The sequence below is a fragment of the Lissotriton vulgaris genome, chromosome 7, assembly GCF_964263255.1.
Source record: "Lissotriton vulgaris chromosome 7, aLisVul1.2, whole genome shotgun sequence".
Classification (NCBI taxonomy): Eukaryota; Metazoa; Chordata; class Amphibia; order Caudata; family Salamandridae; genus Lissotriton; species Lissotriton vulgaris.
Window position 1 is genome coordinate 626,509,320 of NC_141695.1, and position 27,670 is coordinate 626,536,989.

At 44.9% G+C, this 27,670-nt stretch overlaps 1 protein-coding gene across 1 annotated transcript in view; it reads left to right on the plus strand.

Annotated features, from left to right (window-relative positions):
- Nucleotides 1-2,352: 2,352 nt before the first annotated feature.
- FADS6 (fatty acid desaturase 6) overlaps nucleotides 2,353-27,670 on the plus strand; it is a 214,794-nt gene continuing 189,476 nt past the window's right edge. The window contains exon 1 of the mRNA XM_086930804.1: nucleotides 2,353-3,210. Coding sequence (XP_086786930.1) covers nucleotides 2,565-3,210 — 646 coding nt within the window. The 5' untranslated portion in view covers nucleotides 2,353-2,564. The remainder of the gene's footprint in view (nucleotides 3,211-27,670) is intronic.

Below are 27,670 nucleotides of genomic sequence, written 5' to 3' on the forward strand. Positions count from 1 at the left end.
TGTTATAGTTAGAGATTAGGGTGTAAAGGATCGAGAGAAAGAATAAACGGGTAGGATAAGATTAATAAGGGGGAAAAGGAGATCCCAAAAACTGTAGGACATGATGAATAATTGCTAAATGCATCATTTTTTATCCATTTAAAAAAATAGTAATGCACCCCTCAAACCTCCCATGTACATTGTAATGGTTGGGCTTTCTTGCTGCACTGTGGTCTATGTCTATCCAGCGTGGTGGGTTGATAGTACGACCAAATCTGCAAGGGCTGCTTTTGGTTCTCAGCCTGGCCCTGCTTCTGAGGGACCTCCAGCTGGGGCGCACTGCGGCCAGTTCCAAACCTCACACCTCGTCTATCGAGGGCCCACAAAGTAACCCAGGAAGGTGAAGCCGAACCCAATGGGTCCTGCCCCCCCGCCAACCCCATTAGGATTAAAACTAGGCAGGGGCGAACAGGATTGGTCCCCAAGTGCGACCGTGAACCCCCAAAACCAGGGGCCAGCAAGTTAGGGCGAGGGGGATAAAAAGGGCCAGCAGGCCACAGGTAAAGACAACCACACTCCCCCCTCGCAGCAGAGAAGATAAAAGAATCCCATCCTCCCACACCAAAAGAAAGCGGGCGTCTCAGCCGCAAGGGTAGAGGGGAAGCGGAACAGAGTCAAGGAAGGTAAAAAAAAGAGAGAACTTACTAAAAAGTAGATGGAAGGCTCTCACAGTGTCCTTGGGATACCTAATGGCAGGTCACTGAGGGAGCCAAGGAGCGGCGTGCCGCCTTAGAAAAAGTAGATGTGGTGCTACCGCAGGACCCTTGGAATGCCTCACGGCAGGGATATCGAGGAAGAAAGATGCAAGGACTCAGCCTCAGGAAAGATAGAGTAGATGCTCAAGTAATCAGATGCCACAGGGCAGGGACCCCTGGGGGCATGGAGGGCCCATGAAACGGGACGGCACTTTCAGTCTGGGCAGGTCTAGGCGGACACCATCGGAGTCGGTTGCAAGTTGAAGCCTAGACCTGTGAATCGGAGGCCCAGACAGGGGGTCCCTTCCCTTGCGGGAAATTGAGGACGCTGGGTCCATACTGCGAGCAAAAACGAGGGCAAAGACCAGTTAATGTAAACGTGTAGCATGGACATTAGAGGAACAGATGATAAGACCATGAACTTTGAAAATGTACAAACATGTGATGTTGAATAAACTGCCACCTGTGATGGCACCAAAGCACGCTTGTCAGTGGTGATTTGAGGAGTTACAGGAACGCAGTTTGGTGGGAAGTGGGCAGGAAAGGGGGAGGGTGATTCGCCACCTGGAAGGGGTTTGTTCCATCACTGGGGGAAACACTGCCTACTAATGCCTCCTGGAGCCCTAGATTCCGATCCAAAGGCCTACTGACCCCTGCCGGGTGTGTGCAGCATGCAGCAATAGGGAGAAATGGTTAAAAAAAAGTATGGCCTGAAATGCCTGCTTCCTATACGTGCCTGGTGAGTAAAAAGCCCGACCCTGTGAACCATAAGCCAACGGCAGGGGGTGGCGTTATGAATTGCACTGGCTGTTTTTCCACAGCACACAAAAACAAGTTTCAACACTGATTGGCAACACGTCATCTCTCTATATCTTTCCTTCTAGGGAAGGCCGGACTCTCTGTGTCCAGCCTGAACCTACAACAGGACTGCAGCCCTACACAACCACTGCTGCTGCTCCCTCTTCTTCGGGGCAGGGGCATTGGGCTCGGAGTGATCAGAATGATGGAATTATCTCCCGTTGCTTGATAAAGGCACCAAAGTATCTGTGTGGCAAGTGCCTAGTCAGGGCAGGGATAACGCGACCGATTGACGCTGGTGCTCGCAGTGCTCCTTGTGCAGGGCAGCGGGGCTGGTCAACAAGCAGTGCGGAGCCCTGGTAATGGGCAAGGGTTTTGTGGGGGGCACCCACTGTGGATATCGTTTCTGATGTCAGAGCCTCTTGTGAAAGTCACTCAAACTGTGGCGATTGTCTGGGTTGCAAGTGCACGTGCAGTTATTTGCATAAGTGCTACCCTTGCCATCCCCAAGCCCCGCACCCTCCTTCTTTCGGAGCACCCCGGCACCGGCCTGCAGCAGCAGGGATTTTCCTTTCAGCGTGATCCCGTGCCCTCTGGACGAGGTGACAAGGAGGCGCAATACATTTCCGTGAGCGAAAAATGTGAAGAGATGGATAGAAGAGAGAGTATCAGGGACTAGGTGTAGGAGGATGGGAAATATGGATGGTGTAAATAAGAAATGCATTAACGATAAACAGCTATGTGCATTGGAGACAGGCCCGCGCCCAAGGGCAGCTTCCCATTGCATTATTTAAGGAACAGGTCCTTCCAGTGTGAGTGCATGTGCGGGACAGGTCGGATGCATGCGGCTGCTCCTGGGATGTGTCATTAGCCTAGGCTGACAGTGCAGAGTCCGGCCGGGTTCCTGCCTCGCGAGCCCGTGACGGGATGGCCCATTAGAGACCGAGCTGACTCTGCTGACTGAAGCTGGGCTCGTGCTGCGCGAGGCTCTGTCCCGGGAGGGCGGAGGAAAAGCTCCACCGTGGGACAGAGATGCAGCCAGCAGGTGCCGCGTCCCATCCGGTGCAATCCCAGGCGGGCGAGGGTTCCGACCCACCCCGCGGCCCGGAGGAGTCGTCCCGAGCGCTGCCCGCCAAGGACACCGCTGTGCCCGACCCCTGTCCGAACCCTGAAGAGGAGATGCGCGGCCAGGTGACCCCCGGAGAGGAGGTGTCCTTGGAACAAAGTCCGGATGGCTGTTCGAGCGCGGAAGAAGGATGCTTCAGAGAGGAGAGTGACCAGGGTCCTGGGAAGGAGGTCACACCGTCTCCTGATCCGCCAACTCCGGAGCAGGTGCTTCTCAGATGGAGGAACCGGCAGCAGCGCGGCCTGGGGCCGGCCTCAGAAGAAGACACCAGCCGAGGGGGTCCAGGGACAAGAAGGAGTGCTTCTCCTCCAAGCGGCCACCGGCTGGCTTCCGAGAAGGATGAGGAGAAGGACGAGGCTGCGGCTCCCCTCCTCGCAGGTGGCCCCGCCGGTCCGTGCCCGAGGTCACCCCCAGACGGGGCCTCAGGGGAGGAGCCTCTGATGGGGGAGCTCTCCGCGATGGTCCAGGCCCTGGTGAAGAGCAGCAGCTGGTGGGAAAGACACGGGTTCGACTGCGCACTCATCGCTGTGGCCTTCCTCGTCCTGTCGGCAGGTAACGCCGCTTGAAACCTCTGAGGGTGCAGGGCCTTCACAGGGGCTGGGAGGAGCGAGGCAGCAGGCACCAGTAACGAGTCGGGGAAAGTTTCTGATGAGTGAGAGTGGTGGAAGGACACCAGTGAACCCATAAGAGTGATGGGGTTTGAATATAGTAGTATAGCAAAAGGGGTATCACTTCAGCCAAGGCTGGTCCTAGCACTGGTTGCACATTTTTTTGTTTTTTTGTGCCCCCCCCCCATTTCCTCCTTTTCCATTAATTCCCTTACTACTACTCGCCAACAGTGCACCTCATCTCTTTATAGCACCTTTCTGACAAAGATTTCATTTTTTTCACGCTACTCATAGTTTACTCACACTCAGTTCTGTGATCTGCATGGTACACATTCTTGATAGCAGGCATATTAACCCTGTGCTCTTTGTGGGTGACAGGAGTGCCCTTGTGAGTACACGGTGAGCAATGCGACAGTGTGAGTGTAGGGCAAGAGGAGTGACTGCAGGGTGAGTGATGTGACCATATTTTGGGAACAAATGTAAGTGCAGAGTGGGCAAATTAATGAATGGTTAGTGATGGGCTTGTTTGAGTTAGTTTGCAGATGGAGCAGTGAGTGGGACCGGTGAGGGAAGTGTCCCATGAGGGCAGGGTGAGTGGTGTGCTCCTGTGACTGCAGGGAGAACAGTGCAAGTGCATTGTGAGCGCAGAGTGATCCCTGTGAGTGCAGGGTGAGCGGGTGAATGGTGTGAGTGCATGGTGATCAGTGTGAGTGCATTGTGATTACTGTGAGTGCAGGGTCAGCTTGAAAGTGGAGGGTGAGAATGACAAATGAGTTGTATGAATGCAAGGTGCATTCCCAGGCACTTGAACTTAGCATGTTATTGAGGGTGGCGTAGGGGTTCAGATATAAGTTAAACTATTGCTATTATGGCATTAATAAGGGATCGAGGGTGGAGAAAATAATGTGCTGATCTTGCAGCAAACTTCCAGTCTTATGATTAGGGTTGCTAGCTCATTATTTTGATGTCTCAGATTGTACAAAAATAAGCAGTCACCTAAAGCTGTATTTTCAGCACTTATCTGTGCATATTTCGACCAGCAAATATAAATTTAAAGACATTTAAATTATGTTCTAGGGCTGCCTGAATGATCAATGACTTATAATTAAAAGGAACAAAGACAGAAAAGTCACAATACAAATGAATACATGCTTTTTTATTTATAACTCTATTTAGTGTCAAGACAAGGTCTTTGCAGGCTCTTTAAACCACACATGGCTGGCATTCTTTTGGCTAACTCTACTTTATATTCCTTTTCACGAAATGCATTCTCACACTATGGCAGTAATTGTAAAATACAAATGGAAGGAATAGGCAGAGTGGGGGCCCACAAGGTACTGGAACCAGAAAAAAACACTAAGCCTCTGTAACCAGTTTACAAACGTATGTAAATAAGCAAATAGTCTTTTAAAGACCCGTGAAGAACTCAGGCATGCCAGGGAAAAGACTCCAGACACTGCCCAGCCGAGCCCACAGCAGCAGCCCCGGCTGGGACACACGACAGGGGGTGGAGGGGGGGGGGGGGGGGACGTTGCGTGCCTGTCTGAACCCCAATAATAATGGGCACCTTTGGGTGATACTTGTATGTTTATCTTTATAATTGTACCCCTCATTGGTGTGTTTTGCATGAGACCCCTACAAAAGTGCTGCAATGGAATGGTCCTTGTTAGGTTTCTGTGGAAAGCAAGCACCCACATAGTCTGTAAATAGGCATTAGTGTGTGTGTGAGTGTATGTGTGTGTGTGCCTGGCAAAACCATCACTAGCTGGCAGCAGCGCAGATGACGAGGCAAATATTATGAACAGTTGAATGCGCAGTTGTGTATACTTTTGGTCAGTCCACTCCAGTCTTGACTATCCATCCATCAAGTGTCCATCTTACTCTCTCTGTTTCTGTAGCCCTGTAATAAGATAGCACCTGTGCTGTGCTTGTACGTTTGGAGCCACAGCAAAGGCGGTAAGGTAACCATATGGGTCTCACATGAATTCTTCTCCATGAAATATTGAAGGACACCACGAGGGCTCCGGAGCTTCTCTGAGGTGGGGTGAAGAGTAGTCCGAGTTAGAGATTCAAGGATTGGGCCCAAAACCGGCCCACTTAAGTGCTCAGCCCAGGAATGGGTGAGCAATGGACCAAGGCCAGCACAGAGCTCCCCTCACAGCCAGGGGGAGAAACACCTCCCAGAGGAAACTGCAGCCCTTGGTGTCAGGAGGACATACTTAAAAACTATGGAAAGGTAGAAGGGTTCGGACACTCATGTGGAAATCTTGTCACTGAATGCAAATTTTGTCTGAAGATTGTGCAAATCCCCAGGTCGCCATCGTGGCTCAGCAAGGAGCCAATTCCTCCTTAGGAGATCATACTTTTAATGTTATCTACCTCTCTATAAATCCACTGGACCAGAGAGGTACTTTAATTTGGGTAGACCATGATCAACCCCAAAGAAAAAAAATGTTTCGATTCTGCTAAGTTGGACGGAGAGGCTTCTTCGAGTCATAAAATAACTCCCCTGTTGCCAGTGTCTGTCTTCTTTTAAAGCTTTCCTTAGAACTGTAGGTGTTTAATGACGTAGTTTATATAGTGCTTTCTATCCCACTTGTGCAGTATCTACCTCCAGTAAATAACAGATGTTTCTGTCAGTTAATTAAATAGTACCTCATTTACCCAACTAGAGTCAGACTGTTTCAGAGAGGCTGTTGGGGTCGGTCACCAAGAAGCATCAGAGATGAGACTGCACGTGCTCCCTACAGACATTGATACTTGTTATTGAGCCTAGACATACAATTTAGTCCTAGGGTAATCCCTGTGAGGGTCGATCCAGCATAGGCTGGATCGACCCTCACACCGGATTATCCTGGGACTTCTCTTGAGTTTACAGCCAGTATATGGACACTACATGCCTTGGATATTTACACTTGAAGCAAATAGGAATCCAAAAATGTACTTTTTGACTCAAGGACTGCTGAATACAATAACTAGCCTTGAGAAAACCCTGGCTTAATTTGTCACGAAGGGCGAAACACGTGTCAGCTGTTCCTTTTTCTAAAAGAGTGAAATCCTTTTACAATGAATTGACAAAGAGGCTGATGCCAAAAAAATACTACTTATATTCAAACTATTCTTGATTATTGTCCTGTGTTACAAAAAAGGAATTATCCTATTGGCTGAATTTGATTACGTGGAAGAGAGGAACAAATGCCCACACCCCACCTTCACTTAACAATACGATGCTTGAAAGGTCCAAAGCCTTCAGCACAGTTTCTTCATCATAATAGGAATCAATATCCAGATCCAATACCCTTGGACCCTCCTCTACTGTTCTCAACACAACTGGTAACCCTCCCTGACACACTGTGAGTATCACTGCTGGTAATCTTGCATGGGATACCCACTAATTGGAGGCTGCTTGTAAAAGGTCCAACCTCTGGCAATCGTTCGGGGGAGCCCTCCTACTCATTGTTCTTTTGCTCACCATGCCACCTCAGTTTGGACCCAGCCATACGCAAATCTGTCTTGACCCTGCTCCTCATGGGAATATTCCAGCCTGAACTAAGCCAGTTCCTCCCTGAACTGGAACACAAGCAACCCAGGACCGATGTCACCCTAGGTATGGGTACTTGATGAAATTATAAAGTGGTATTTTGAACTTCCAATAATCATATCTGAGAATTGGTGTTTACTCTCCCCCAGTGGATATCTTTGTTTATAACAGACTTTCGACCTTTGCCTGGTCATTGGTAACAGGGTAGTTTCAGAGACAAGAGGGCACAAAGCAAAAACGAATAAGGGAACTTTCAGGAGAACAACATAATAAATGCTGGACGACTAACTATGGCATCCAGTTGAAAACATTTATGCTTTGAGCACAGTGCTATATCATGATTGGGGGAATCTCAAAATACCTCTGAGCAGTGGTCCACCTCTCAAAATTGCCTCCACAGATACCAGAATGTGGAGCTAGGCAGCAAGAAGAGTCTGATATTCCTGATCCACCAGCAAAGAGTGGTTTTGACTTATTTGTGATCTTACTTTCCTTCCAGTACGCTGCTGCTTTACTTGGAGTCTTTAGAAAGTCTATAAGTGCCATCTATTTTAAAGAGACGTGACAAAGGAGAGCGGTACACTCACACATATCTGCTATGATGAGGAATTTGATATTCTGGCTACTGCTCAGCATCTGGAAAATAGAGACCAGCCATATCTGTACAAGAGGGCCTTCAATAGTGACCAGCCCTTATCCATACATGGCAAAGAGGCGTGGGGTTGAGTGGAAAGGTAGGAAACCCTGGGTGGGTGTCAGAAAAAGTGTTACGCAATGATCATGTGGTTGTCTAATCATCATACATGACATCACATAGCAATATGATGCTCTTTGTTACAAAGGTCTAATCATTTGAGGTAGGAAAACAAACTTATAGATTATCATTTAGTACCTTTGGCAGTATCCTGCTCCAGGGTTACAAACCTTTTATGGAGGCAGCTGTTCTGGCAGCATTGGTTATTAATAAAACCTTTCTGCTTGCTTACACCTGCATGGACTATTACTGTAATCCCTTGCAATACAACTAGAACTTTGTCTGGACGAAAGTACTCTCATCGCTGTGGAAGCTGCCCCACTAATCATGTTCGATTGGTCTGGTCTTTTCTATGTGTTTCTGACAGTGGAATAAGAACCTGTGACTCAACTTGAGGCTTTACATGAGACTGTGACAGTCACCAGCAGAGCACAGGGCTCTGCAGGCTCCACAGGTGCATCCATAATGTATCTGTACCTGCAGTCAAGGGTGGCTACTACACCCTGACACAAGGCTTTGGGGTCACTGAAGACTGGTGGCACCAGGCCTTAGTTCAGTGGTATGTCTTTTTACCCGTGCCCATGCCTGTAAAATCCATACAGTCTCCCATAAGTAGGGTTCTTCTTTTCCTCTTGTTTTGAGGTACTGTGTGACTTGTTACATATTGCAGCATATCCAAAATAGCATGTGCATGATGAAAGGTTTCCCAATATTCCCCTTTCACTTCTGTATTGTGAGGACTCTGGAGAACTTAACTAAGTGAACCTGGGGGCATATTTACGATCCCCTTTGCGTCGGTGTTGCACCAAACTTCGTGCTGCAAGAGTGACATGATTAAAAAAATGAGATTTATGAATCCAAGCAAGGCCACCTTGTGTGACCATGGGTGGCTTCATATATCTTGAGTAAGTAATGCATCGCAAATCGCTGCCTGTATTACTCTATGCCAGGAAGGGGTTTCCGTGGACGTTACTTAGGTGTTCCCACGCAATATTTAAGGATTTTGATGCATTCCCAGATTTACCAGAAGTGCTGGACCTGGGAATGCACCAAAAACCTACGCCTCCCCAGGTGAGGCGTAACGAGGAGAAATATGTTTATTTCTCCTCTTTTATTCCTATTTCTAAGTGTGCTGCATTCTGAAGCACACATAACAAGAGGAAAACGCCTCAGGGGATTGTTTTTGTGCAGGAAGGTGCCCCTTCTTCACAAAATAAATCCACCTTACAACGCAGGCACTGTTTCAAGGAGCTGCAGAAGCGCCGGAGGGACGCGGCTACAGGGGCTTGAGATTTACCGAGCCACTGACTGACACGTGATCGTGAGGCACGGGGTCCATTTTTATTGTATGGTTGTCGGTATGCATTAACTTGGCAACCATCAGGTCCTTTGATCGATTTAGTGTGAAGATCGATATTAGTGAACCCCACGCTGCCCTGACGAAGTTGCTGGAATGTTGAGCAACGAAACATGTTGGCATTAAACAAATGAGTATGGTATACAGTTAACCATCTTTTAATTGGGAGGGTTTGCAGCACCGGAATTAAGTTGAATAGCTAGCAAACCTCACCAGACTTTTAATTTCATTTTTGTGAACCGAATGCTCTGGTTCTCTTTGGGGTTCTAGGTGTGTATATATATGGAATTCTTTGAATAGTGCACATATTGGGTTTTGTACACTATCAGTGCACCTCACAAATTATGTATCATTCATGACCACCGTAATTTTTGGTTTTCTTTCTTTACACATCACACAGAGAGAGAGTGAACGATGATGAGAAGTGGGTAGACTGGTAATTGCTAGCCAGGAACCCCCTCAGGTGTTGTTACCGTGAGACACTCTCTCTCTACTCACCAATTTTTTCACAGTGAGTTTTGGCCTGTTGAGACATTTTTACATATAGAATATACACCTTGACCTAAGGGATTAGTGCTAATTCACACACCCATGGGACTTGAAAAATTATGGTATAGAAAATCCCCCTAGCAGGCCTAGTATATAGGTGTTGTAAATAGGTAAGGCTCCACATTGTTGTTGTTGAGTAGAGTGGGGGGCAGCCTTACCTCATATCCCCCTGACACTCCTATTGTTTGACTCTTTCAAGGGTGCCTGCATTGGCACTAGGCAGCCAAAAGACCGTAAGCTCCAGGGAAAAGGCAGGAATGCGCCGTAATGAATTAAATACAACACATTCCTGCCCTTTCCCTGTCCCAAAGTGCAGCAAGGTGACTTGCTGCACTGCGTGACTCGGACATGAATATAGCACCTAGTTTTTTAGGTTGAGCCTAGCGTTGCAGCGCATGCGCTGCTCGCTTTGCGAGGTGTGCAGTATTTAGTATAGCATGGAAGCTTTGTGGAAGCCCCACCCACTCTTCGCCTATCTTTTTCATTGGTTTAGGTCCTAAATGCTGCCTTACGATTGGTTTAGACTTGTTAGACCCTCTTCATGACGGCCATGTCGTAATTTGTATCCTTCCATGGCTAATGGCCCCTTTAGTCTGAACACTATTTTCTTCCCTGTCTCCCCCCCCCACCCCCTCCCGCAGTCCGTGACTTTTTGGGCCCTCCACAGCCCCCCACTCCCGTTCGTGCCTTCTCGCCCGCCCGCCCGCACTCCCGTTTCCAATGCAATAGGACTTGGGTAAATGCGAGTCCTATTGCATTGCAAATACTTGTCAAAGGCAGTGAGTACGGAATGACTAATTAATACCAGGTATTCCCCCTGGCCTCCAGACCGTGTGGCAGGATCTACCTAGCTATGGATCGAAGAGGATGAAAGATGTGAACCCAGACTGTGCCTTGGTTTGCAATGGCAGCTGGCCAGCGCTGTCTATACTCGGTAAATACTGTACACTTCCGGCCAGTAGTTTTACTTTGTGTGAAAGTTTGAAGGAGACTTTATGCAGAATCTTAGAAAGATGGTAACCAAGCCAGTCACCTGGGGGTTGCAGTCAGGGTGGTTTTCCCCAGTTCTCTCTCTTTTCAGGGCCCCACACAGTCCCTGCAAAATGTATATTCACACATCACAGAACCAGGCCTTGCCTGATTTTATTATGTGTTCATAACTAAAGAGGAAGCTTCCACCAAGTGTTCCCATGTGCCACAGCCGCTCGAAATATTTTGCCGGAGATTGTTTTAATTTTGAGAGTTGTATTGTTTTTTATTTTGATGACTTTCTCCTTCTGCCAGAAAACCAACACATTTTGCCAAAAATATCAATGAGCAATACAGTGTAATGAGGGACATTTTCAAAAGGAAAAGATAAGTCAAATAACAATTGCTTACGTTTATTTATGTCAAATAGCACGTAAAAAGGTTAAGCAACATTTCAAAACATGCACAGAAACTCCGAATAGGTGTAGCAGTAGTGATAATTGTAATGAGGACATGCCCCGAGAAGGCATGCCAAAGCTCCTAACAAACAATGACTTACTCATTGAAAATGTCCTCATCCTCCATTGCATCTGATGCTGTGACTCAGGCGGTGCAGGAATTACAACCAGTCTGGAATGCAGTGTGGCACGATGAGGCGAGAGCCACGCCCAGAAAGACTGACTCTGTTACCTCCCCAAACGAATGCATAATTAATTGTGTCAAATTTTTAAACACTCCATCATGATGGTGATTTGGTGGGAAATAAATATCAGCCACTATTAGATCTTTATTATGTGCTTGGGCAACACCTTTACCAATTCCCTTAAACCGAGAGAGTGCTACTGCAACACATTCCTTGTATTCAGTTAGTATTCTTTTGCTTTATATGTTGAATATTACTGATATAAATGACATAATTCCACGAACTTCCCCTTTAAGGCTTTCTAGTCATATCCCATAGATATAATCTAATTCAGCTTCCAATGCTTCTTGCAAAGTAAGCTAATGTAAGTTGATTTTCTACCAGTGCTGACATCATTTCCAATTCCTTTCCATGCCTGCAATATTCCAGGACCTCAACCATAGTATGTGGGTATCAGGAATAACAATGTTTTGCTGCTGTATTTGCTAGATTAATTGCCCCTGCTATCCAATTCCAATCACATTCTTCTGTTACGTCAGTTTTCTTCATCATGACATCTGCATAAATTTGCATCTCAGAATTCATTCTGCGGCCAGCGCGTTGGTTTGCCACCGTTCTTTCTCTGTTGAACTGAGGTGTCCCCAGGCCCAGGTTATGTCATTAAGGGGCAGCCGCAATTCCCTCATATTTTGGGTTGGTTCATGTATATCATAGCCCATGAACCTTATTTCATATATGGCATTTAAGAGTTAGTGAACCACTCTTCTCGAGTAGACTTGCACCATCCCATGTGGCCATTCTATATTATAATGCACATTTGAAGGGAGAGAGACCAGTAAGATATCCTTGGTGATTATTTTGCTTAATGTCAACACTGCTCTTAAAATTGCCAATATTTTAGACTGGTTTGAAAATATGCTAGAATCACAATCCGAAAATAAATCCAGTTAATGTAGTGATTATTTCCTTAGAGGCTCCATCATATTTCAATATGTCACTTACTGTTATTAGAACCTCTTCGTGCTCATTGAACTTTAGATCCTTTTATTCTCCCATACTGAGGGTATACAGCTCTACTGCCTTCATTAAAGTCACATTTTTTTGGTCCCAGGCTTGAGTACTTTTGTTCTTCACCTTCTTTTCTCCGTTCTAATTCTCGTCCCTCTGGTTAGATTCAGTGGTCGCTAGTACCTCAGAACCTGGTTCCGTTTATTGTTCATTTTTTGTTCTCTCCAAATTCTTAACTTTCTGTTTTTTTCTGAAGGGCTACGTTCAGAAAGGTGTAAATCCACTTGTAAGGCACACCCTTTTCTATATGTTGTAATGGCAGAGCTATTTGCCAGAGGATTAAGTTGTTATACTACTTCTAATCCTGGACAGCAGGATTTATGCAATGTAGTATTATCGAAACAGAGCACGCTCAGACCTCTTATAGTAATTTTCCTTCCCCTCTTTCACTTTTTTTTATAACTACTATTTTTAATGCTTTTTGTTAAACATTGAGAATTCTTTCCTAGTTTCTTTACTTTAGGCAGCATGGTGATGTTCTCCTTTATTGTACATCTGTCCTCTCTTTTTTCACTATTTAAAGGACAACTATAATTTGCAATCTTCTGCTCCTTGTTGCCCTTGGGTTTGTTTAGCCCTATTGTTTTCGTGTGTGCATGAGATTCTATTCTCCTTTCTACTGTCATCCTTGTAAGGTCTTCTTTTTCCACATCCTTCCACTCTTTGAGAGACTTGTACATTGTGATCGGCAGTGGTGCTAGTGACAGTGCACTACATGGTGGCACCATCTAATTTTGAGGCGAGCATGGTCATAATGATAATAGTAGACTCTCACACCATTATTATAGCTTTGTGTGGCCTGAACGAATCTGAATTGTCACACTATGGGAGTGGGATGCTTAGGTGTTATGTTGGTACTGTCATTCGAAGTGCTAGCAGGGGTGGTGTAGGCTGTAGAGGCCTTGCGAGAAGGGCCCTGACACTTTTTTTTTTTACAAATTAAGCACTGCATTGATCTTGTTATAGAACTTATTTACTGAATAAATAGTGTTTTTGCTTAAAAAGATTCTAGTTTTCCTGATATCATACCCTGTTGATTCTGATGTTTTGGGTCACCTGATAATACATCCAGAATTGATTTGTCAATCAGTATCTTGTACTGAAGGCCTTGCTCACCACTTACACCATTTTCCATATTTTGGACTCTCTCAACTTTGTTTTTATCAAGAATGTTTCCTATGAATTTGTTTACATCGTTTACATCATTTTCTGCTTTTGTGCCAAACTCATTTTCCTCTAGATGTGATAATCTTATGCCCGGAAGAAGAAGTGAGAATTTGAGTTTGGGAGTATTTCTGCTTATACTATAATTAGAAACCCTTCCAGCTCTGAAATCTAAATCAATACTCCTTACTAAAATGCCGTTCCCTGCTCCTTCTTTGCTAATTTACATTATGGTTGACCATTTTAAGAAGAACAGATTCAGGAGTGATCGTCATACATGTCTCTTTAATTGGAGATTCATGCCCAGGAATCACTTCATGCTTACATAAAAACTTAGAAAATGTATCCTTTGAATACAATTTAGGAGACAGTCGTAGATGAGAATCCAGATAAAATCTCAATGTTGCAATGCTGTCGCTTAATACTTTTACTCCCAAAGTGTACATTCATCAGGCCATTCTGTGATAGTGGTAATAGTTTATTTTTAATTCTGCCTTTTCCACAGGTCTCAGAATCCTTAGGTGCTTTCTATTTGGGATAGTGTTAACTTAAAAAAAACGAAATTCCTGCTATGGACTTCTTTTCCTGAACTATTATTTCACGGTTTTTAAAACGTGTTACCCTCTGTTTAGCCATATTGATTATTACTGATCCGTTTACAACAAAACTATGTAATATTGTTGAGTTATTAATCCAATTAATACTCCAGTGTTGATTCTCAATTGATGATTGATCCTCGGTTTTGGTTCTCTCGATCCAGCTCACCCTATTGAAGCCTCGGATTGTTATTGTTATTCAATTAGATCCTTAATTCTTGGGCAATCACTCTATAGTAATTTATTCTTACACCTGCACTTCAGGAAGATTACATGTCGGTCCAAATGCGCCCCCACCACGTTTTTAATTACTCTTGGGTTATTTTCAAAGTGTATGTCTAGATCTCAATCAAGAAAAGAGTAGAATTCGTTTTCATGTATTCGGTATTCTTTATTAACACTTTTTAATGTCATCCATGAAGGCCAAGAGCCTTTCAGGCGCACCTCTTGCCGAGTACCACGACTCTTAGGCTTTATCGAAAACTCACACACTATCCAGGTTCTAAGCGATCAATATGCGCGGTTGGCAAGTGTTATTTTTTACAACGACTCAGTATCCTTTGTTAAATGTATTCAACTGGGTACTTGACTGGGCATGGATAGAAGGCCCTTAAACAGCTCCGTAGTCTTTCCACGTTCTACCCAGCAATAATAAATGATGCCACGTTCTACTTACTTGCCAAAGATAAAAGAGTGTGAAGGATGGGGAAAAATGTTGCAGAATGATAGACTGTTTCAAGAGTACCCGTGCCACTCAAACCAACTGAACGCTAAATACAACTGAGTACATTTGCAATTACTGGACTGCAAGCTTCACTGGGCCTCCATGCCCCCAGACTGAGGCTGTCTGTCTGGTCCTGTCACCTCCTAATACCCGGCATCCCCCCCCTTGTCTCTTACCTATACAGAGCAAGTCCGCGCCTGCGGCACTCACTTCCAACTTGTTGTCCTCGAGATCGATAGAAGGAGAGGAGCAGAGGTTCGCCTATACTGGGAGCTGACAGAGCTCTCCAATAATGAACGGGGGCTGGAAGAAGTTGTAGGAGGCCTTGGAGCACATGAGCCCCCAGCCGTTTCCACTGAGCCCTGTGGGGCTCCACACCACCACCGGTAGACTTCCACGGCTTCTCCAGCTTCTCAATTCCATTTTGTTGACTTTGTTGAACTAAGCGGATGCAGGTTCCCTCTCTTCTGTATCACACAGCAAGTAATTGGTCATCCACATATGCCTCTCCTTCTTCTCTGCCTCCTACCGATTACAGAATCTGTAGGCATGGCTACCCACAACTGATGCTAGGGCATATACTAGCCATGCAAAAATAAAACATTGAGAACTACGGACTAGATAGAAGATCTGTGCTAGAGGAATCTGATGATCCATTTTGTGGTAGAGTACTTTCCATGAATTTGTCCACCAGATTTCCAGTCCATGACAAGGCTACCCCTTAGTAAACTAAGGTTACCTCAAATACTGTGTCTGGGTTTCATCTTGCACTAATTCTGAGTCGGTATCCACTATGTGTCTGGCACTGAATTAACTGTGATGACCTTAGTAAAGTTACCCTTGTATGCACATCTATAATACATTGGATCAAAGTCCATATATGCTATGAGATATAATCTGTTACGGCAAACTCTACTAACGAATGACACGTAAAAGACAAAAAAGGGCTGATCGCACCAAAGAGAAATAAATCAGTCCCGGTTGATGTCAATGGTGAAGCAGGTTGTATTATGGAAGTGTTGTAGCATGGAAGTGTTGCAGCATGGAAGTGTTGTAGCATGGAAGTGCTGATAGCTGTCTTGCCTGTAGATGAAGACAAAGTCAATTTGGAATACCATTCACATGAGGTAGAAGTCAAATTCGAATCTTGCATTATCAAATAATACACAGACCAGTCAGAACCAAGAGTCAAGGCCAGTTCTTAACGGATCAGTTGAGAAGAGCCTAGTTCAAGGTGGTAATTTGTAGTACTGGGGTTGTGTATTGGTGTGTCAATGGGGCGAGAATGAACAACGCCTAATTATTATGATTAGAAGGTGAGGCGATTAGAATTCCTCTGCTGGTGTTAGGTACAGATTTACTGCACTTGATCAATAGCTTCCAAATAATGCTCATTTTGAAAACCAGATGGGGGAGGCCAACTGGAGTTTTGACAAATGCAGTGGCTAAAGGGCTGAATGTGGATGCAGTGTTTTAAGTACACTAATATCTTTCTATTCCTGCTTTCAAAGGGAAGCTGATTTCTTAATCTATGAAAGATTTATCCAATTTGCGCAAAGTGATTTTGGGCAACAATTATTTAAAAATGTATGTAATTAGTTGGGGTTTCAATGCAAAGTGCACTGTTGTACGGCATCCTAAAGAAAGGTATAATCCCGTGAATACTGGATGAGGTCTCATCTGATTGATGAGACAAACAAATACTAATAAGGACGCCGTGAATGAGCTTTCCTACTTGGATATTCCACCAGTTTTGAGCATTTTTTTATTTATGGTGAGCATTTTCTTATTGTAGTAAGTTTTGACTAGAGAAGAAATTGCTAAGTAACAACCTACCGAATGTCTGTGTGCAGGGAATGGGATTCCTGGTTCAGGGCCTAGGGCAGAAAACAGGGTATATAGGTTTAAAAAGGCGAGCACCATCCAACAGATTCAATTCACTGGCACTGGCATGGGTGGGGAAACAAAAAGACCTGTGCACAATTTGCTGGTGGAGTGTCAGGGACGGCTCTTCCGCTATGGTGGAGTAGTGTTGCCCCACTGGTGAAATGCCAGCACACAGAAGAAAAATAAAATGACAATAAACTATTTTATTTTTCACTTCTAGTCCACGAGTCTGGGGCGGGGCCATGTCTTCACATTAGCAGTGGGGGAGAGGGGGAAGTGGTTGTAGGCACTGAAAGTAGGCATGTCGGTTTGGCCGGCCTGCTACAGCTGGCCAAACCGACATGCGCTCTTTGATATCTACAGGCTGTTCCTGGGAGATATCATCACTGCTCAGGGGCACTGGCTCCCAGTCCCTGCTGGAGCATTAAATTGGCCAGCTCTGCTCAATCCCAGCGCTTCTTTCATACTGGGAGCAATTGCATGAGAGAAGCACTGGGATTGGGTAGGGAGTCTGGGAGCCTGTGCTCCTGGTGATTGTAGTGCCAGAGCAGCGAGGCACGGCGAGGTAGCAGAAGAGCGCAGGCCGGCAGTGAAAGGTAAGTGTTTAAACTATTTGGTTTTGTTCTTTTTTCCCCCACGCTTCCCCCTCCAACCCCCCCTTCCCCCCCCGCCCCCTCCACCCCTCCAAGTCGGATTGGCAGCAGCTGCTGCTGTGGAGAGTTACACTTGCAAGAGGCAGAATGTTTCCTTTTTTTGAGGAAATTATTGCAAAAGTTACTAGTGATGAACTTTGAATATGACTCGGGTGGGACTGTCGCACTAGAAGATCAGCAGTAGATGCGCTAGAAGAGCACAATGTTTACATGAAGAAGAGAATTACTATTGATACGTAAGAATTTACAATGATTCGAGAATGGTCTAATGCAAAAAAAGCAATCTTTCACAATAAACGTAAAATGAACCGTGCAATGCAACAAGAACCACAAATGACATGAAAACTTGTACTTAGGTTTCCAAAGTGGCGTTGCTTTGAAGTGGACCAGGGAGAAGCAAATATTCCTGCGAAGGCTTGGGTGAGGATTAGGATAGGCTTACCCTGTATTAATCCCAAGTAGTCAGTGTTAATAGGTGGGGAGCCCATTAATAACCCTCCTGAAAATGTGTTCTCTTATTGTTAATTGGTCAAGGTAATTATTTCTCCCAAGAGTCGTGAACATCTGTCTATAAAGGCAATGGCCCTAACTTGGTAATGGCTGCTCATAGTGGCGCCATCTTGGGTAGTTGGAGGTGCCTCATAATGGAATGGGATCTAACAAAGTGTAGGTGCATAAAAATTGAATTTCATTTCAATCCTACAATTAGGGATTGCTGGCTTTGTCAGAGTCTGCTGTAGCATCGCATAGTATATGGCAAACAACGTTATGTTACCGCTGTTTGTTACCGTTACCACAAAGAGTTTTCTGGAATGGGATGTTTATGATGCACAGTGCAGAGTCGCTGACTGCTGTATCTTCTACCATACAAGAGGGAGTGCCCAAAATGATCCAAAGTTGGCTTGTTGACATTGTTAGTGAGTTATATAGTAATATATGGACCAGGGTGAAGTTTAACTAGGCACAGTGGCCTCATCAAAACCGTTTATTATGAGTGGTGTCTGAAGCAGCAGTGAGTACATAAACCCATTCGGTTCAATATCTAAACATTCTAGATGAATTTAACAAAGCTCACTAGTTCTTTCCTCGGTTTAGCTGAGGATCACTTTTTAGAATCTTTATTAATAATTAGGAAAGGGATAACGCTTGCCAATTTAAGAAGCACTATCTGATTAGTTCAAAAGACAGTTCTGAGAGAATCTCTGCTCAACCCTGGGTAGCAATATCACAAGCAGCAGACAATCTCCAGAAAAGAATGTTAAGTTCAAGTAGTATCAGTCAAGAAAGCAACAAATAACATTCCTAAACCAATTTAAAAAATAGAAAAAATGTTAATGAGCAAAATGACTCAAAGATCATTAAAGTAGGTTTAGGGGAGCCAAGGAAAGCATTAAAAAAAGTGTTTAGGCAAAAAGTGCCTAGAAAAAGCAATGTGCTGTGGAAAAACCATAATCAATAATTCACAGTGGGCTGGAACCTAGTCTCAATTTCAGACTAACCATGACGGAGAGGTGGTTGGCTACACCAAGCAGACCGTCCAGGTCAAAGACTTTATTTTTACACTTGGGGGTCTATTACAATGTCGGGCGGATCGCCACCGCCCGCATGGCGGTGGCGATCTGCCCGACATTATCTCCCTCCCGCCTCCCATTTCCCCCCGCCATACTATGATGGCGGGGGTACCGCGGCTTTTCCGCCCAGTTGATAAGTCGACTGGGCGGAAAAGGGTTGAACATGGTGGCGGTGTCTGTTAGACACCACCATCCATATTACTATGCATGTGGGAATCAGCCTTTCCGCATGCAGATTTCACAGTGAGGGCCTGTTGTGGGCCCCCAGGATGTTGGGGGCGGTGGGGGACACATGGGGGGGTACCTATGGCACACCCCTGCATTTGCATGCGCAATGTGGCAGGCACCGCGCGGTGCCTGCCACGTTGTGCATGCAAATGCACAGTGTGCAGCCACAGCATTGTGGCGGGCAGTGCTGTGTGCACCGCCCGCCACAATGATGTGGATGGGCGATGCTTCAGCCACTGTGGCGGTGGTATCCTAATTGCAGGTGCTGGACCGCCACACCACTGGCGGCCGGTCCCAGCACCACAATCCTAATAGGCCCCTAAGTCTCCATCTGCTGGGTAAGTTCCATCTAGCCAGTCTTGCAGTCTTTAGCTCCTCAGGGAAGGATTCTGGTCACTAGTTCTTTCTCCAGTCAGGTCTCCCTCAGGGTCCAATACTCTGTGATCAGCTGAGCCATCTTGGAATCAGAAGTTCTACTGTATTTTGAGTCTTTGAAGCAGGCAAACAAGAGGCCGAACACTTGACCTATGGAGAGCAGTTCCAGTACCTGGGTGCCACCAGGAGCCAGAAGTCTCCGAGTTCTTATGTGAGCCCTATTGTTCCAGCATTCCAGCATGAGTCAGGAGTTTTTTTTCCAGCAGGGCTTTCTTCTTCAGTTGGCTTATTCCCAGGTTGAGGAATGTTCTAAATAGGTGGTGGTTGAGGTGCTTTTTTATTCAGTGCACTAGCCAGTGACTGCAGAAATTCTACCACCCAATCCAAACTATTTTCGCACAGTCCTTCCACCTCCTTTTGTGCCTCTTCGCCTTACTGTTAAGTTATCAGAGAGCCTCTGTTTAAAGAGGGCAGAACGCAATTGCTATCAGGCAGGCCTATATTCAGCTCCTCTGTCCCTCCCCTATTTAGATAAGCACTCCTCCCACCTGACTAGGGCAAAATAGTCTCTGCCCTCTACCGTGACTAGAGACTGACTTTTTGCAAAGGTCTAGTGTGTGAAAAGGAGGTGCCCCCCTTTGGCTTCTCCAAGTCAAAAGACTTAGTGCTAAAACTGCCTATTGTTATGCCACCTGTTCCTCTGCACTCCCCGAAAGCTAATCCCTGTTGGTTGGTCAGCAGCAAACAAACATTTGTTCTTCCTGTGCTCAGAGGCAGGCTATTGTCCACTGATTTAGAGTGTTTAACTTTCCCAGTGAAATGTGTGCATTCCAGCTCTGTCGGTGTGATAAATAGCAGAACAGGTTTTAACACAATTCTGGCTCAGGCAGCCTAACGTAATGTTTTACAGATTTTAAGTTATCAAAAGACTTATTTGACATTTTTTTTTAAATACTTAGAAACGAAGTTTGAGGCATTTTCAAGCTTTTCCCCAATCCTAAGTAGGTACTAAAGATTTTAATGCAATCTATGTCTGGTCAGGGAAAAGCCTAGCAAATCCTACACAGTGGAATACTTTTGAGTTTTATTTCATTGTGAGAGCACACTATTCATAATGTGTGTTTTTATATGTTAACACTCTACCCTGCAAAGAGTACTTTAATATGACATATGAATATATACACATGGGCTTTCCCTACATGGCTAAGCCACTTTCCTGCCGTAAGTCACTGCAGTAAAGGGCAACCCAGCCAGAGCACACATGTGTTCATGGCAAACATTTCTTTGTCCTATATGTGGGTGGTATAAACCCACACTAAAGCCCACATATGACATTCAATTTCAAAATCTTAGGTGCGTTTTCTGTACCATCTGCAATGGTATTACAGGACAGTTCAATAGACCAATTGGTAGAAACCAGGTGTACAACCACTATTTAAAGACAAGAGCACATGCACTGTAGAACAAAAATAAAGTCCATAAAAAGGTGAAAAATCTCGGCTGACCATGCAGAAAAGGTGAATTTGCTAAACACTTCCATTACGATTGGATGCTGTCCTTTGACCGGGTGGCCCCCTCTTTGGCCGATTTCAGCCCCGGGAACCCCAACCCCCAGGGCCTTTTTTGTCTTTTTTAAAATTTGGGGCGGACCGCTTGGCCCGTTCCCCGGACCGATTTCAGCCCTGAGAATTCCATCCACTTTAATATTTTTACCTTTTTAAAGGGGGGGCGGCCCCCCTCTACCCAACCTCCCTTTACAGGCTCATTTTGGCCACAGGGACTCCATCCCCTGGTGCCTGGTCTTTTTTCAAAAGTATTGTGAAGCGGAGAGGGCCACAAGGCCCCCCTCCCCGGGCCGATTTTGGCCCCGGATCTCCATTAGGGACCACGGGGGAGCCCATCTCTGCAGGTAGAGAATCCCAGTACACCTCAGCTCTCACTATGCCGGAACACTGTTCCCGCTTTCTGGCAGCAAAGGGTTTCCTCTGACTTGGCGGGAGCTGTCAAACCTCCCGCAAAATCACACCAAATTGCTATGTTCTGGGGCTGGGCACCCTGCTACATACCAGGAGCCCACCCTGGGGGGTGGCGGTTCCTCGAGCCATTATTGGCTCCAGGAAGGGGTCTTGTGGCCCCCCTCCTTTCAATTTAACAGGCCGCCCTGGGGATGTGGTGGTCCCTGGGGCCAAAAATGGCCCAAGAAGGGGGGATACGGCCCCCTCTTTAATTAAAAATCTTTCACTGTGGAGGTGGTGATCCCCGGGATGCAGGGGTCCATGCTGCCCCCCTTTCATTTGTAAGTGAGCTCTCGGGAGGTGGTGGTCCCCAGGGCTTGGAGGATCTGTGTGGCCCCCATTCATATTTGGTAAAGCCCCAGGGAGGTGGCAGTCCTAAGGAAATGGGAGATGCCATACAGGCATCCCCACATAATTTATAACAAATACCCTGGGGAGGTGGTGGTCCCTGGGGTTTCATCAACACTATAAGGGATGCCCCATGCACCCCCTCTTTATTTTTAAATATGCCCCTATAATTTAGCCCACCTGAGGGCTTTCTTTAAAAGAAGCGCGGAAGTCCACACGTTTTTAAAAACATTTCTATGCCACTCCCCTCTTCACCATGTGCCACTCCACTGTAGGCAACTTTATTTTCTGCCACTCTACTCTACGCCACTCTACTCTATGACACTCCACTCTTTATCACTGCACTATATGCTAGTTCACTCTTTTCAACTTCACTCTACACTATTTCCCTCCATGTCAGTCCACTGTACGGCAATCCACTCTACACCACTTCACTCTACACTTTTCCACTCTACTCCACTCAACTCTATGCCCCTCTACTGTGTTGTATGATATTCCACTCTATGCCACCCCACTCTACTACACTCTACTGTTTTGTATGACACTCTTCCCTATGCCCCTCCACTCTAATCTATTCTATTCTACGGCACTGAACTCTATGTTACTTTACCACACTCCATGTAGGCCATTCCACTCTATACCACTACACTATACACCACTCCACGCCACTCAACTCTCTGCTATTCAACTTTATGCCACTCCACTCTGCACTACAGTACTGTATTCTGCTCCACTCTACAACTCTACCATACGCAATTCCACTCTACTCCACTCAATGCCACTCCCCTATAAGGTATTCCACTCTATGCTACTCCACTTTACACCACTCTCTACGCTATTCTACTGTACGCCACTGCACTCTATGCTGTTCCACTGCATGCCACTCCACCCTATGGAACTCCACTGCATGCTATTCCACTCTACGGCACTACACTCTACACCACTGCACTCTATGTCACTGCACTATATGCCACTCCACTCTACACTAGTCCACTCTAAGCCACTCTACTCTATGGTATTCTACTCTGTGTCACTACACTGGACACCACTTCACAATATGCCATGCCACTCTATGCCACTCCACTCTACGCTATTATACTGTATGCCACTGCACTCCAACACAACTCCACTCTACAGCAATCCACTCGACGACACTCTAGTGTATACCACTCCACTGTATGCTATTCCACTCTACGCCACATGACTCTGCACCACATTCCACTTCACTCCACAACTTTTCATGCTACGCCACTCCACTCCTCGCTATTCCACTTTGCTCCGCTCCACTCTACACCACACCACTGTATGCTATTCAATTCCATACCACTCCACTCTACACCACTTCACTCTTCACCACTCCACTGTATGCACTATTCCATTCTATGCCACTCCAGTATACGTCGCTCTTTGACATTCGACTATACGGAATTCCACTCTACGCCACTCCACTCTATGCCACTTTACTCTATACTACTCCACACAATGTTATTTTAGTCTATGCCACTCTCCTCTACTCTATGCTACACTGCTCTACTTTACGCCACTCCAATCTATGTCACATTAGTGTACCCTACTCTAGTCTGTGCCACTCCACTATACTCTATTTAACCGTATACTTCTCAACTCTACACCACTGTATGCCCCTCCAATGTATGCCATTTCACTGTACAAAACTCCAGTCTACACCACTCCAGTCTATGCTATTCCACTTTACGTCACTCTATGCCAGTCCACTCTACACCACTGCCCTGTACTCCACTCCATTCTACGCCACTCCACTGTATGTCACTCTAAGTCACTCCACTCCACTTCCCTGTACGCAACTCCAATCTACTCCACTACACTCTATGCTAAACGAGTCTGCGCCACTCTAATCTACACCACTCTACTGTATACCTCTCCACTCTATAATGCCAATCCACTTTACACTATTCCATTCTGAGGGATGGGGCCTTCTATTCGGATGGGCCCCAGGGGGATATGGTTCCTGGGGAATGGGGTCCCTGGGGCTGTAATCGGCCTGGATAGGGGGGCCATGCTGCCCGCCCCACCATTGTCATTATTAATCAACCCCCTAGGACCTGGCCCCCTCGGGGGATGAATACGAAAGTTTGCGTGAGAGGTCTGCACTTGTTTTTTCAGCTTTGTCACAGATTTGCTGGTCCACTGAATTTGTGGCAAAATCTTCAAAACAAAAATGCTTCTGCCCCTCAGCTGGGGTCTCTGTGGAACCCCACCACCAGACCTAGGGTGTCAGGGTATTACCAGTAGGTAATACTACAAAAACTGTGTAACTGTGTACGTATATATATATATACACATATATATATATATATATATATATATATATATATATATATATATATATATATATATATACACATATATATATATATATATATATATATATATATATATATATATATATATATATATATATATATATATATATATATATATATATATATTCAGGATAAGATCCCAGTTTCACCAGTCTTCGTTTACTGACAACATCCAGGCACTCACGAGCAGGGTTTTATCAAAAGCTTATTTATTTAAGCAATATACCATCAACGCGTTTCGGGAGTCAAGCTCCCTTGATCACGATGTTTTTGCGTTGGTCTGAGCCTTCCTTTTCACACACATACAGGGTGATAAAAACAGTAATAGGACTCACAAAGAAAACACTGTTAGTGTAAACACAGCGGCCATCTTAACATTTACCAGATACATAGGTATCAAAGTGAATACCATATTACAGGACCTCGCCAATCAAAGCATTCATAAGGGAATGGTTAAAAGACGCTCAAATTAAAAGAGATATATACATCACTATCTCTTAAATAAAAGCTTCACAATTTTTCAAAGTGCAAGTGCATGTTTCATTTTAAAGAAACATATTGGCTCCTTTATGCAAAAAATGCGCATTTAAAATAAGGCAAGTGCCTGTTTCAATAGAGCGTAACCCTTTCTTTGATGCGAGAAAAATTCATCTTTAACCATTTATGTTGCCAGAATATCTCACTGTATTTAACTCAACACAGTCCGGTCTCATGTGGATTCGTCCTAGCTCTGACTATCAAGTTTATGTTACTTCAACTTGTGGGAATTATGCTAATGTTAATGCTGTCAAACGGTTCTACCTTATTAAAAACATAAAGTGCAAGTGCATTAGTCGACAGACAAATATATACTGTAAACAAATTAACTGTATCTTGCACATAGGAAACAGAAAGTGCTAGTGCTTGAGGAGTACTCAGTATCTCAAATAAAGTGCAAATATTCCTGTGTTTCTCACACTAATTCATATCTACACACCATCCTCCTATGATATATTACTACAAATCATTTCGGGAATTTTTTGGTCTCATTATAAAAGTGTAAGTGCCTTTACCTCAAAATACAGTACTTCATAAATGTAAACATTTCACTCAAATTGCACAATCATAAACATTATTTCAAAGTGTCGGTGCATATCACAGAACAAAAACAGCATTCCTACATTGCAATAAAAAATTCTCCGAGAGCAAATATCATACAAGACAAAAACCACCTCTGTACATGAAAATACAAAAAGAAAAAGCTCAGATTTGAACCATTAAAATCAACAAGAGATTTTCACCAAAAAGAAATTCACAATGAAAAAATCTTAAAATGCAGTTTAGGGATTATCGAGGTTTAGAAATTAGTTCATTGTATTTACACTGTCAACCCAAGCAAGTATATAGGTCTTCGTCTACGTTCCCTACAATTAAATTCTAATATAAAATAAGTCTCCAATCTCCTTAACTCACATTTTCTATCCCCCCCTCTCTTCTTTTTCGGGACTTCAGCAATACAGGAGTATAACAGACCTTCGGGGTTACTTTGGTGATGGAGTTCAAAATGTCGGGCCACAGGGTAAGACCTATCCTGGTTAACTATTGCTCTTCTATGCTGTAAAACCCGTTGGTGTACTGGTAAAGTTGTACTTCCGATATAAATCTTAGGACAGGGACATTGTAAAAGATACACAACAAATTCACTTTTGCAGGTAATGGTGCTTTTGATTTTGACAGTTTTGTTAAAGGTTGTTTTAAACTCAGTGCGATTCATACCATGTAGGCATGCTTTACACTTAAAACACTTTTTAAAACCAGGTTTTGGCCTCATCCAGTCAGCACCACTCTTACGCTTATCTTCAAAATCACTGCGGACAGTTAGATCTTTTAATGACTTGGATTTCCTATAGGTAATCTCTGGATTTTTCTTCATCTTGGAACCCAACACTGGATCATTCTTAATCAAGTACCAATGTTTCCTGAATATAGATCTAATGTCCTTGTGTTTGGTGTAATAAGTAGTGATAAATCTTGAGCTACCTTGATCTTGTTGTTTAGAATTCAATTTACGAGTTCTAGAGGGCTCAAAAAGTAAGGATTGTCTGGTTAGTTTTCTAGCTTTGCTAGCAGCACCTTGAAGGACTGACTTGCTATAACCCCTTTCTAGGAATCTCTGAGTCATTTCTTCTTCAATGGTGTTAAAATGTTCATCACTGCTGCATGTCCGTCTGGCCCTATAGTACTCCCCAAATGGAATGCTTCTTATTAATGCAGTTGGATGAGCACTATCATCATGCAGTATAGAATTACCTGCAGTTTGCTTGCGGAACACAGTTGTCTCTAACTTGTTGTTCGAGGGGGTGATCCTAATATCGAGGAAGTCAATTGAGACTTTGCTAGAGTTCCCCACAAATTCCAAATTCAAAGAATTTTGATTAATCTCCTCAATAAAGGTACCGATTGATGCCTCCGTGCCCTGCCACAGCACGAAGACATCATCGATATAACGCACCCACAAAAGAATGTGCTCCGACCAATGATCTAGCGGGCCCCCTCTGAGCACCTGCTCCTCCCAGTAGCCGAGATGTAAGTTGGCATAACTGGGTGCAAAGCAGGTGCCCATCGCGGTACCTCGCTCCTGAATGTAAAGATCATTACCAAACAAAAAAATATTCTTGGATAAACACCACTCCATGAGCTCCAGAATCATCCTATTTTGGGATGTAAGGCGTATTGGTCTTCTATTCAGATAGTGTGCACAAGCTTTCAAACCATCATTGTGTCTTATATATACATATATATATATATTACCTACTGGCAGTCGCCAGTAGGTAGTTATAGTTAGGATCTACTTTCCATAGGAAATCCGCAACATTGTATTGGGAATAACTTTGGCGCCGGTGGACGAATCTTCGCGAATTTCTCAAAGAAGGTGGCCCGCTCCTTCCCTGAAAATGTGGGGGGGATTCGTCAAGCGGGGGCCAAGATAAAAGGGGGGTCCCAAAACGTGTTTTCTCCATGTTAATTTCCATAGGGCGGTCGAACTCACTTTTAGCCCGAACGGCTGAATGGATTTCCACCTAACTTGGCAAAATTATAGGGACTGGTAGCCCGATGTGCCTTTGCTATGTCTCAAGATATGTGCTCCAGTGGTTTTTGAGTAATTTAGGTTCAAAGAAATATATATATCTATAGGCGTGTCCCGGTACGCACACCGGGGAGCGCACCGGACGCGCCACGCGACTTGTGCACGGAAAGCTGATTGGCTCTCGGGTGTCTGTAAACATTCGGAACAGTCCGGAGCAGCCGCCATCTTGTGTCTAGGTAGGATCGAGACACAAGAGGTGGCAAAAACAAAGGGGGAAATGACCATAAGGGGGCAGGGTAGACCCCCCTGACTCCCTAGGTTTGATGTGGGGGCCATAAAAGGGCCCGCGGGGCAAAAATAAAAAAAAATCGATTTTCGCGGTGGGAGTGCCCGGCACGCGCACCGGTGAGCGCACCAGGGAGCGTACCATGGGGAAAAAGAATGACAGATTTTTAAAAGAAGTAGCTGTTTTAAAAAAAAAATTCTTTTTGTTGTTTTTTAAAATTTTTATTTAAGTACCTACATGTAGGTACCAATGCAGAGTCTTGAATTT